Source organism: Ciconia boyciana, chromosome 1, assembly GCF_034638445.1.
Source record: "Ciconia boyciana chromosome 1, ASM3463844v1, whole genome shotgun sequence".
Classification (NCBI taxonomy): Eukaryota; Metazoa; Chordata; class Aves; order Ciconiiformes; family Ciconiidae; genus Ciconia; species Ciconia boyciana.
The window spans coordinates 106,270,840-106,284,212 of NC_132934.1; the positions used below are offsets into that span (position 1 = coordinate 106,270,840).

The 13,373-nt window shown below is 35.4% G+C and overlaps 1 protein-coding gene across 3 annotated transcripts in view; it reads left to right on the forward strand.

Annotated features, from left to right (window-relative positions):
• Nucleotides 1-13,373, forward strand: part of GBE1 (1,4-alpha-glucan branching enzyme 1) — a 170,777-nt gene that overhangs the window by 129,969 nt on the left and 27,435 nt on the right. For 2 of the 3 annotated variants that reach the window (XM_072886003.1, XM_072886011.1), the window contains exons 13-14: nt 10,559-10,743; nt 11,848-11,976. The exons of the other annotated variant lie outside the window; for it this stretch is intronic. In XM_072886003.1, coding sequence (XP_072742104.1) covers nt 10,559-10,743; nt 11,848-11,976 — 314 coding nt within the window. The remainder of the gene's footprint in view (nt 1-10,558; nt 10,744-11,847; nt 11,977-13,373) is intronic. 3 annotated transcript variants of the gene reach the window in all.

The following is a 13,373-nucleotide window of genomic DNA, read 5'->3' on the forward strand; positions in this document are numbered from 1 at the left end:
TTGCTGAGAGGTAGAAGTACAATAAAAATTTAAATGTCTTCCTGCTAAGTAGTGGAATTGAGGTAGTCATAGAAAGAAAATACACTGTGCTGAACAGTAGGAATGCTGGATTTTGCCAGGGCTATGCTTTTTTATCAGCTTACTGAGACAAGTCTATTTCTTGAAACATTATTTTGAGACAACTCTGTAAAAGAAACCTGACTTTAAAATGCTTGCAACTTCTTAGTTTGGAAGGCTTTCTGTATTCTGAAACATTGCTAATAAGCAATTCTGGGTCATAACGTTTGCCTTTCTTCTTAACAATGGGTTTGGATTTACTAGCCAAGCACCACATGCGTTATGTTGGAGTAATGTTGTCAAACTCCATAATAATTAAAACACTCGAATGAACACTTTGAAAATATGTCTGTAGCTTACTGTTCTGTATTTTCTAAATGGTATATAATTGGAAGATGTGATTATGTTCAAAAACTTCTTTGACATATGTTGCCATAATGTTTAATTGTTGAGTTAGGAACCTGCAAGGATTTTAATGTAAAAAGTTTCTTATCAAATGTGATATATGACTTATTTTGGAATAATTTTACTGTTTTTTTCATACTTCAGTGTGGTGGAATTTTCTGCTAACATTAAGATTTTCTGCATGAGAATGTTACAAGTTTATATCAAATTTTGTACTCCTTTTATTTCTATAAACTTTTATTTTGAGATTAGGATATTGACTTTTACTTTCTGTGCTGGTTTCTGCATTTTTTAATTTTTTTATTTTTTTTTTTGTCCAAGGACTCAGAGAAGGCCTTTTGAGCTTTACAGCTTATCTCAGAGAGTAAACTATGTCCAGACCTAATTATACAGGGATTGCATTCATTCATAGCAGATCAGTTAATTATACATTCATCAGAACTGAGCTGGATTGTAAAACCTGGGCTATTTAAGCACAGAAAGTTCATATACCAGTCAGCGTGCCATGATCAGATGTCCTGGCATCTGTCACAAACACATCAGATTTCTTTCGCTCTTTCTTCAGGAGCTCTGCGCAGCACTCTCCTTTGTTCCATATCTCAGACCAAAGTGTAGTGCTAGGATGTGATATGATACATGTCTGAAAGACCTGTTAAGGACCATGCTCACAAACAGGCTTCTCTGACTCCAAGGTAACTTTATAAGTGGTCTTTGGAGGCATAGGTATCAATGAAATGCCATCAGAGAATGCGAAATAAGCTCCTCAAGTAAGGGCTGTCACAACACTGCTACCTTGTTTGAAGTGCAGCTTGGCTACCCTCATATAAATCTAGAAAACATGCATTTGAAACCAACAACGGTCATCTACCAATACGAAGTACTATTGCATATATAGTTCACTTGAGAGGTTGAGGGGCGAGTAGGCATATAGCACATCCAAAGTGTTGGTGAGTGCACTGCTGAAAAACGCCTCTGTAGCGCGGTCAGCATTGCAGTGGAGTCTTCTATAGGGAGAATGTTACAAACTGGAAATGTTCCAGAATAGGACTAGCTCACATTCAATACACCTAGCTCTGTAGCTGGTTTTCTGCTTGATTTTACCTGTTTTCTGTTTGTTCCAACTAATTCCTAAGCAAATATCCTTGCATATCTAAAGTACAGCTTAAGTTAGATATTAGTTACATCTAAGATTTCAGCGGTTGTATAGAATTGTGTCTAGAAAGAAATAGACCATCTGATTACATTTTTATATAAATTTATATATTTTTAATTTTTATATATTATATTTACATATATATTTGTGTATATGTAAGCTCACAGTGGTGAGACATTACAGGAACAGGTTGCTTTGAAACAGTGCCAAGTCCTGCAAACAGAATGCTGCTTGTACCTTCAAAACTCACAAGTCACTTATGTAACATTCAGAATACAAATAAATCCATTTTCTTAATTACATTGAAACATATGCAGCATGTCAACTTAGAAATACTTTGGATTGTTTTTTTTTTTTACATCAGAGGAGTCTTAACATCGTCAGCCACAACCTGGAGACTGAGCACATCAGAGGTGAGTCTCTGGACTCTTTAAGAACTGTATCACAGTGCCCAGGTGCTACTTGCTTCAGCTGCTGTACTGGCTGATTGGTGTTTTCCATCTCTTTCAGGAAAAGATGGTGTCGCTAGCAGTATGATGGTATGCCTTTTCAAAGGCTTTACAATAACCGCAGAATTCTGTTTTTGAAACTACCACTGAAAACAATGGCAAATGAGAGGTGTTTAAAATTGTGAAAGTCTTGAGAAGATGGTTTTAAAACAAATGTTTTTTAGGAAGTTTATAAATACATTCTCAGCATGGTGGGGCTGAATCAGTCTCAGGTGGAGGGCAGGAGGCAGCTGGCAGAAGGAAGCTCTAATGTAGGCTCAAAGCAGTGATATGTGATTCTGGGAGGAATCTTGGGAATGTACTTCTCCTTTGAGGACATTAAGAAAGATGTTCAGAGCTGCAACCAGAAATATTCTCTGATGGCTGATTTGTACTGTTTCAAGAAAGCAAGACTCTCTATTAGTTTTTTCTTCTTTGGCATAAGGATGACCAGCCTGATTTGTGGACAGTGGAACAAGTTCCCAATCAGTGGCTATCTGCCTTTTTGTTTCCTTATTGGATCAATTCTGTGTATGAAGTATGTGTTATGTAGATGCAAATATTTCTTGTGCATGTAATGGCGTATGTAAAAGAAAGGAGCTGATTTCCGAGAACAGATGATACGGCAGTTGCAGGTGGACTGTGTCTGCATTTGAGTAGTGTCTGAAGACAAGAGAGCTGACATTCTCTGTGCATTTTTTACCTTTCTGAGGATTGCATGACTAGGCCATCTGCAATCAGGCTAGGAGGGATAAGGTGGATGTCTGTGCATATGCAAAAAAAACCCAATTTACAATGAAAATTACTAAGTATCTTTTGGATGTGACTTCTTTCTTATGCAAGCATACTTTGCTACTTCCATGTCTTTCCCCAACCCCAGATAAGACCATTTGATTTAAACATTGTCATTCTGATGCTCTGCTGTGTCTTTCACTATTGCCCACTTCTCCATACGGATACCTCTTTTCCTTCAAGTGACTTCTCCATAACCTGCATGGCTTCTCACAATCCCCCTTCTTCTGTTTTGTCTATTGAGTATTGCTCTAGACTGTACTGTCTGCTTTTTGTCGAACTTTTGTTGGAACGCTTGGAAAATTATCTCCTTTAAGAACTTGCAGCTGTTTTATCAACATTATGAAATTGTACAATATGATAACTCCAACTTTTTAACATCAATAGGAAATGAGTGAAGATGGGCCAACCTTGATAGGAAGGGGGAATGGGAAAGAAGCAAGTCATTTATTGATATACCACAATCCAGAAAATCATATTTAATTTTAAACATTTTTTGAAGAGGGGACAGAACTGTGCTTAAATGTTATCAAAATTTATTTAAAATTTTTTTAAAAGCTCTAAATTTAAAAGTGACTTAACATTTCTATTATAAGCATCTACTGAAGACCCCAATGCATTTATAGTTCTCATTCATTTTTTCAAGGTACTTGCAGAGAAAAAAGACTAAAAAAGTAAGAGTACAAAGCAAGAGTTATAGTGTAAGCTCTTCCTTAGGACTTAAATGTACCTTCAGTGCAACCTGCTGCATGGAGGCAGTGTCAGTTTCCCTGTATGACTTGATCCTGCTTCAGTGCAGCAGGTTAGACTAGAGGTCACAGGTGCAAATGAACCCTTTGAAAATGGACTGTACAGATTAACTGCATTTATCTAGGCTTGACTAATTGTGTTCCAAGCAATAGCATGATGTGATTTGAAATGGCCAGTATATTAAAATAGGAAAATCAGACTACTGGACCTTTTAACAGTAGTATAAAATTAATAGAGTATCTTGCAAGACCACAGACTTGGTAAGCATTTGTCAGCTTGTATAAAAAAGAAATAGTAAATTATGAAGCCTTGAATTTAAACAATGTGTCTGATATCAGAATATTTGCTTCCCTGGATGATTTATTTGTATTACCCTCTGCCTGTTTGCCTTAATGACTGAGGGAATAATAAAGCTTGATCTGTTTGCTTTGACAAGAAGGCGTTTATTGCAAGTGATGTGTACTACAAAGGAGAAGAAAAGGTCAGTAACCAGTAAATGTCCTTTTAAAAAAAGTATAAAAAGTAATAAAATACTTAGCATGATTAATATAACTTCTAAAGTTAACATTTTCCTGCTGAGCAATGTTGTACAATTTTCCATTGCCAAGAGCTTTGGTACATGTCATAAATAGTATATTTATATAGAAACAGTTTTCATGGGTTTGTATATTTTTTTTATGCTGTACTTTATTCTTTCCGATTTGAAAATCTACATTTTCATTTCTTAGGAAGTAAGAATTTTCAGAGTTCTTGAAATGTTTTGAGTTTTATTCAAACCAATTGTAGACAGATTAAGTAAAGGAAGGAGAGTCATCTACAGAATCTCCAGGATCATGACAGGCAAGTCTCCTACACCCCAGCTGTGGTCCCAAACTCTTTGAATCCATAAGCGGTTTCGCTGTGACCCAGTTTTGTTTTTTTAATATAAAAGTCTCAGAAGAAAAGATGGAGAGTATATTGTCCCAATTAAGGTTTTGCCAAAGCTGATACTCCCTAACACACAAATCTTATTTTATGAAAGTCTCATACAGAAAGTTTCACAACTACCAGTAGTTATCAAAGAGCAAAAAGCTGTGGTTCATATATCTAAGGATAACATTCTGAAAATTTATTTCAGGTTATCTTGAAGGTTTTTTAATGCGATTTTTTTATTACTTCAGCGCTTCAACAATTAATCAAAGAATTTGGAAGAAATTGCAGTTAGTATTGCAGTTTGATCCTTATGATATTGGGGAGGACCACCATCATCATTTTCTTTAGGATTTCTCAGGGCAGAGGGGAGGCTTAAAGCCTCAGTAGGAGAATGTTCACTATTTAAAAGTGTGGATATTCAAATGATAGGTAGGACATTTGAAAGTGCTACCTACCTATGCTGACTGTGTGAAAATGTAGTCCATGTTAGTTTTATGCATAAAATACAGTCTGTAAGAGGAGGAGGAAAACAAACAAACAAAAAAAAATTGTCATGTCCTGAAAATGAATGGAGGCTGGTGGAGTGTGTAAAGAGGTAGCATCATTCATGCTACTTGTATTCGTCACTCCTTTTCTAGGCACCTACTTTTGGCCACTGTTGGAAACAGGCAACTAAATGGACATTTAATTCTGATTCAATAGGGTTTACTGGTATATTAAGAAATAGGACTGGAATGTCATACCTGAATAGTGTTAAAGCCATACTTCCAAACTGTTTGCTGTGATAGTTGAGATTGAGAAGTACTAAAGAAGAAAAGAGAGGCTGTAAAAGCAGGAAAAAGTCATTGTAAGAGAAGCCTTCATTTAGTGCTATATAAATTAAATCCCTGTTATTCTGGTGGAAGAACAAGAAACTACATTTCTAGATAAACAGAAAGATTTCTTCTTGGAGCAACAAGTCAGACATTCCAGGGAATTCCTCAAAATTTCATTCTTAGCTGGCCTCGTTCTTCTAGTCAGCTAGTGTGGATAGAGTACTGTATCCCTGGTGTGACCTAGGGTAACCATTTTAAGAACTCGATACTTTCCTATGTCTGATACATTAGAGGCATGTTTGTGTTTTTTCATGACTGTATCACACCAGAGGAGATGCATTCTTTGATCCTTTAATACAGGTAAGGTTAAGCATCGCCTCCCTTCTCCCCTGGGAGGTATGGAAGATCTGAGTTTCAAAACAAATATGATGTTTATCCTGATTTTTGTCTTGTCATAAATTGGAAGGAGAAAATATCTGATATTTTCAGAAAATGGGAAAAAAATACTTTTCTCACAGAACTGGTTTTACCAATGCCTCTCTTTTTACCACTTCCTCATATGTGATATTTTCTCTAGCCTGTGTTTTATGCAGGAATTACAATATAATTGTTTGCCTGAACTGATTTTTGTTAGTCTTTTGGGGACCAATATGTCATTGAATACCAGTGCTAGAGAGATTAAAAAATATGAAGGTCTCCAAGTCATGTAACCCAAGTGTTTCAACAGGAGTCCATTTGGAATTTCACTTTATTATATTGTTGCATGGATGACAAGATTAAATGAGTGCTTGTCATGAAGCTCATTCTCTCGTAATTTGAAGGCAGTATAGAGTTTCTTATTTGGTTTTGGTAGTATGAATGTTAAGTTTAATTACTTAAGGGGCTGAAGAAGATTTGGTAAAAACATGGGTAAATACAAAGTACCAGAATTGCTTAATATCCAAGAGCTTCACAGCTATGGAAAATGAGGATTAATTGTTTGAAATGTTTATTTTTTGAAATAAAGATAAATATCATATGCTATCTAGATCTGATTTACATTGATTCTATTTATAATCTGCAGATTGTTGCATTGTCATCATTGTTCACAAAGGTAGTGAAGTTAAATCAGTTGCAACTCCTGGATGAGCTGATTATCTGGCTTGTGTAAATCGGTGTAACTCCGCTTACTTTGACAGAAATCCGTTAAGGTGGAACTGTCGAAATTCTGTCCCAATGTGTCCAGTCTCCAGCTCATCAGTTTTAAATAGGGTCTCTTTATATAGTATTTTAGATAATTTAAAAACTTGTTCAGCCTTATACACCTAATTAAACTTCTTACCTTTGATGTATCCAATAAGCTACTTGCTTTAACTGCTTTTAAAGTATTTACTGTTATACTGAATTCAAAATACAAACAAACCAAAAGAATAGGCATCTCTCGACACTGCCTGCTGCATTTTTTTAAATACGCCTTCAATTCTGCTTAGCCTGATTCTTTGAGAGAGAACTGCTAGTAAAGATGTGTAAAGAAGAGAGATCAAGAAAACTTTAATGACCTGTGGGGCGCAGCTTCAAAGTAATCATCATCAGCATAACTACTTTGTGGTGTAAATGCATTTCTAGCCTAATAAACAAGTGTAATGTAGATTTTTGTTCTAGTAATAGGAAGTTAATTTAGTTGTTGCAATTGTGATCTTGAAATCTGGTACATAGTAAAGTTGTCCAATATGCACAATATGTAGGAAAAGGCAAACTTGAATTAATTCCTAGGTGAAATTAGTATGCATTGCACTTCAATTATTTGTCTTTGTTTTGTTTCTCTAATCAAAATTTCAGTTAATTTCAGCTTTGTTCTCTGCCTCCCCCACATTAGTTCCATTGTCCTGATTTGCATCATTTGTAGCAGCTGGCTTCTTGTCAATCTGTAGTTTGGACCTTTATATCAAACAGCAAATTAATTACAGGAAAAGAAATCCCAATAGTACTTCTATGCTTAGAGGCTTTCACAATTATCAAGAAGTGAATGTTGCTGACTCTTGTCAGAAATGAGAAGTGGAACATGGGAAAGGGGGCAGCATATGCTTCACAGGTACCATTAGTGATCTCTAGAAGTAAGTGTTAGTCACTTACCTGTGCGTTCCCTTTCCTAGAGCCTCCCCTCATTTGTTATAAAGTTAAACTAGGGAAAAATAGCAATTAAAAAAAAAGTAGTATGAGAGATGTCTTTTTTGTTAAAGGATGCATAGCCTTAATGCATGTCAAGTGCAGAAGCACTCTCAGGAGTTTATTGGCAGGTTTGCTTGCATGCTAAATGTTAGTTCCTTTTCCCTATACCACATCTTAAGAACATAACCGAAAAAGCCTGCTTGAATTCGTTCTCTCATAATTTATGAACTTCTATTTTTCTTTCTATAAAGAGAAATCAAGAGACCCTTTTAAAATCAAGCAACACGTACAAAAGGCACACGGGTGTATTGTCCAGAAGGTACCAGTAGAAACAGACATTTGAAGTGCGAGCAGTCAGTGTTTAGAGCCTCAACATGCTTTTCTGACATCAGCAAGTAATTTAGTCTTCTATCAAGTTGCTGCACTGTGTTAAATGCCTTTTTTTTCTTAATGGCCATTAGTAATGGTTAGGAAATGAACATTGCTTTTGTACTTTGCTACACTTCTGTTGTTCTTTTAAAAAAAAACCCAAACCAACAAAACTCAGCGTTCAAACAACACTGGTTACTGTGGTGGGGAAATAGGCAAAGCCAGTGGAGGTGGGGGAGTCGGTATATGGTATAAACATGAAGGAGATACGCTGTACTTATGGTGAAATACTCTGTTGAAATGATGGGCTAGTTTAGTCTAATTTATTCACTATCTTCTGTTGCTTATTGCCTTCGTTTTTATGTTTTTCTTCGTTCAAGGAACGATTTTCTTGGCTATCTTTTCAAGATACATATCATCTCTGACTTTCTGATGTTTTTTGCTATCTTTAACTGAGCTATCTCATGTAGTCCATCTTTTCAATAGTGCGCAGATCACGAAAGAAGGTAATACCTTGCCCAGCTCTTAAGAGAATATTGAATTGGTTAGATACAGTGTCTGTTTTATAGCAATATCTTTCCTCATTTTCCGTACCGTATTGTTAGCACAGTTTAAGAGCTCAGTCCAGCATTATTCCAAGGTCATTTTCAAAGTCCTGCTGTGATTCTGATTCTTTTATATTTGTCTCTGGTTTTGAGCTGAATATGACATTTAGTGGTTTAGCTTTTGAATGGGAAATTTAATTTACAACTTGTCAGTTCGTTTACAAAACGGATACCACTGCGAAGGATTCTCCTAAATATATATGCAGCCTTTCTTTTTTGCTCTCTGTTCATCTCTTTGTTCCCGTGAAGCATGGAAATACACAAAAATCACCTCAAAAATCTAAATTCATAGCTGTCACTGCTGACCATATCCTCCGGGTCTTCCAGGCTGTGCGAGACAGCAGATGGTGGCTGCACATGCAGGGTATCCATCCAGGAAACAACACTTGCCTTCTCTCAGCATCCCTGCCCTTCGTCTGACCACAAAACTCCAGTTTATTGACAAAACTTGAGTAACTGCTTGTAGAAATGTGAGGGTCTTTTCTTCTAATAGAAACCGTCTTAAATTTGATCCTATTACTTCCCATACATAGTTCCAGGTACATCACTTCTTGTCTCTGTTTTATGGCAAGTTGTGTAATCTCTGAAATGTTTGTGGTGAATCAACTATCATAGGCTTTGAAATGTGCGTTTAACTTTCAAGGTACTTAACACATTTTAGTCCTGTGTAAAATGAATAGTCCAAAGTGATTGAGAGTCTGCTAGGCAGCGGGTTATAGCATGAGTTAGAACAGTTGAGTCCATTTGGATTTGTCTCAAACTGTAATAATGACAGTATATAAAACAAGAAAACTTTGCATACATGGAAGTCATTCAAAATACTGAGTCCCAAATAAGATGTTGCTGTGAATCTTTAGCTTTGACAGCTGAGACTTGCTTTGGGGATCCTACATAAGAGAAGCTAAGCTTTTCTTATTTGATTAAATTGCAACTTTTTTTCCTGCATTTTTTAATGGAGTGTGATCTAAGTCTGAATAAACCTATTCCTTGTCTTAAAGTGAAGTCTATTCAGTAGTTATAGGGGCTAGATAATCAAGATGAGACTGACAAACTTGTGAAGCATTACCGCTATAGGAAACCAAATTGAAATACAATACAATGGCATTTGCACACGCTCAAAGGGACCTGAACAGGTGGACACACAGAGGAACCCAGAGCTGGAATGTGCTTCATCCCAGCCTGAAAAGTGTATCTGGTGCTTGTGATACCATGTTTTATGTTTGGAAAAGAAGCTCCCCTTGCAAGGTGGGTGAATTGACACATGCTGTTAGATCCCTGAGTTGTCACACCCCTTAAGTCACTTGTTTTCAGTATCAAATGCTGAATACATCATCATTAAGCATTCTGCTTTACTCACTTTAACCTAGCCTGCTACATGAACTAGGTAGGATGTCTTTTTGAATTTTTCTAGGAAGTGAGGAACGAGAGATTCAAGTCACCTTTTTTAATAGTTATTTTCATAACACTGGAAACCGTGATGACAGTGTTTATAGCCAGGATAAAAATTAAAACAAAAAAGGTTGAAGTGCATCCAGCTGGTCTTTTGATTATTTTGAAGTTTAATTGATAAAATGGGTGATTTCTGCCTCTGTGGTTATGGAAGTTGACAGTGTGAATGGTATTGCTGATTTCTGTTAATTACTCTAAAAAAATGGGTTTATAGGTTTTTTAGGTTTATGAAACCTAAAAAAATATGGTTTTAGGTTTCATAGTGACTCTAAAATTTGTATCCTGGGTGACTGAATTTCTGTTGCTCTTGTTAAAAGATTGGAATAAGGAATTTTTAAGCATGGCATGATGGTGTAGAGATTATAATACATTCACCATTTTATACTTCCCCTGGAGTCCATGGATATTTTGCTCTGCTAGTTTTATTGGCCTAACCTGTTAAAAAGCATGAATGTTCTGAGAAAGATTTTAATAATGACCAATTTTTGTATGCAGAATTATTCTTTGGAATTTAAAACTTGTAGAAAGGAAATATACTTTAATGTATCTTTCTTCTGCCAGTTTAGTGTATTTTTAGCACGTTATTTCACAGATCCTTAATGTTTTTAAATACAGGTAATGAATTTGGGCATCCAGAATGGCTTGACTTCCCCAGAAAAGGGAATAATGAGAGCTACCACTATGCCAGAAGACAGTTTAATCTTACTGAGGATCATCTTCTTCGCTATAGATTCCTAAATACATTTGATAGAGATATGAATAAATTGGAGGAAAGATTTGGCTGGCTTGCATCTCCCCCGGTAAGCTGTATATACTAAATGATAAGTTTTTAGTCACCAGTTGGGTACGTGTTCAGAATAACAACAATACCAAATTTGCATGCAGAAATTTTAAACAGCACTTTACTATGCACTGCATAATGCCCGACCATATATTTCAAGTTGTCAAAACATGTCACTGAAATATCTTCCACAGATAATAGAAATCTGAGACAGTCTCCTTTTAGCTTCATAGCAAGCTCTTTTCCTATTATTTTTGCTATTTTTATTTAGTAACTGCAGATTGGATAAAGCAGACTATAAAATTGTCTGTAATCCAATCCAAGGATTACTTTGGGAAAGTGTAAATTGTTCTAACGATTTACTTTATATAAATAATTACTCTGTTACTGAGAAAACACTTTCAATAGAGTACAGTATAAGTTACAGTCCCCTGGTCTTCAACCTGCCACTTTTGTATTTGCCTTTTTTACCTAGGTATTGCACTGTACTTCTTATCAAAGCAACTCAATTATTATAACTTCTCGGTGTTTAATTATTTCATACTAGTCATAATCCACTTTAAAGAATTTTTTTAAATGGATATCTAGTTATTTATTAATGGCTTTAGCAAATAGAACAAAGGTGGTATGTGCAGAAGTTTAATGTGGCTTATCAAAGCTATTTCTCACACAGATATTAAAAAACAAACAAAAAACATACCCAGTGCTTCATTTTCTAAATTACTAACAGTAGATGTGATGCTGATCTCTATAACAAGTAGATTGAAGACTTGATTTGATAAAAGAAACCCATTTTTTGCTAAAGGAAAGTGTCATAAAAAGACCACATTACCAATCTTTGAGCAAGAATTTTTCAAGTGCTCTATACTTAACATGCTTCTACCTTTTCAATTTTACATTGCCTTATAAAAAGTAAGCTACAGTTTAGTAATCAAAAATTTTATATGACATTACATAGGTAAACAATTTCAGTTTGCATGTTAATGCCCTTATCTATGTTGCTTGAATCTGACTGGTTTATTTGAAATGAGGTATAGGGGCAATGGTTTGTTTTCTTTTTTTGTTAATTCAGTTAGAAATGAAATATTTTATAGTATTGTGTTTTTATTTTTTTCTTGCCTAGGCCTTTGTGAGTGAAAAGCATGAATCCAATAAGGTCATAGCATTTGAGAGAGCAGGTCTCATTTTTATTTTCAACTTCCATCCGTATCAAAGTTACGTGGACTACAGAGTTGGTATTGAAACTCCAGGAAAATATCCTTTTCTTTACTGTTTCGCTTGTACAGAAAACCTTTAGAAGTTGAAACTAATTTTATTTCTGTTTTCTAATACAAATGCAAACTGTAGTTAAAAGGTAAGAAACCACTTACTTGTCATCAGTATAATCTTGCTTTAATTGGTGTACAGCAAAAAAAATTTTAGAAATTTGCCTTCTTCATAAGAGATCATTTTGTAGAAACCAAAAGTAAAAATCTCAATTTAAAGACTACATACTAAAGTGTCCTTGTGATGCCTTGTTTTTTGTAATTATGTTGAGGTATGAAAAAGCAAGTAATTCCTACTTCTTAAATAATGAAAGTGATATAGAAATATAGAAAGTGACCACAGTAAGATGAGGCTGTGCATACAGTCACACAGGAAAATACATTAGCTTAAACCTTCATCAATAAGGTTGTGCAATTTCTGTTTTATAACTGAGCTCTTAGCTCAGCTGAGCAGTATATGATTACTCTTGAGTAATTGGCTGGTTTTGCATTTGTGTCCAAATTCTTAGCATTGAAGGAGATTCAAAAAATTAATGCTAACTTGCCGGCAGAATTTAGTGTGCCTAAATTCAATTTGTTCCAAGTCCTTTGACAAACAGTCTAGTGAATCTTGCTGTGTCAGTTTAAAGCACTGCAGTTCCAGTTTTGGCCTACTGTCTTTTTATTTATCAGCAATCTCAGGAGACTAGTGCCATATTTCAGTTGCTTTAGTTCAATGTACTGCTCTATCTCCTGAGCACTGCTGAACTGACTTACAGGGTCTCAGAAACTTAGCAGGATTCTGTTTTAGAAACAGCAAGTCAAACCCATCATCTTCAGCGCTTTCTCCTGCTGCCTCTCCTGCTGCTACTGGAACTCCTGGAAAAGATAGAATGGAATAGTAAATTGGAGCAGTAAAATCTCAATCTGGTGTTGTGAGATACACCAATACTTGACTGTCATAGGCTTCAGGTATTCACTCATTTAAGTTGATGCTACTGCATTTCATCTGTCTTGTATGAAATTCTTTGAGTTCTGCAGATGGAAAAGGTGTAAGTTCAATGTTAAGGACTACAACACGTAACAGAATTAGTGCGACTTTTTTGCTGTGATACTTACACAGATACAATTAAATCCAAACCATATCTTCTTGTTCACTTTCTGCCTTTCTTTTTCAAAGGTGCTAGAGGTTCAATTATCAGAAATGCATAAGAAATATTTTTTTAAAAATCTCACTCTTAATAACTCTTGTATCACTTATTTTCTCTCTTTTTTTCCATAGCATATCTTCCTCAGGCTTGTATTTAATTACGATTATATATGTGGCTGTTTTCCTAACTTGATTTTCTGGTTTGTGCTAAATTAATTAAATATCTAGGCATTGTTTTTCTGGGTGTGTAAATGC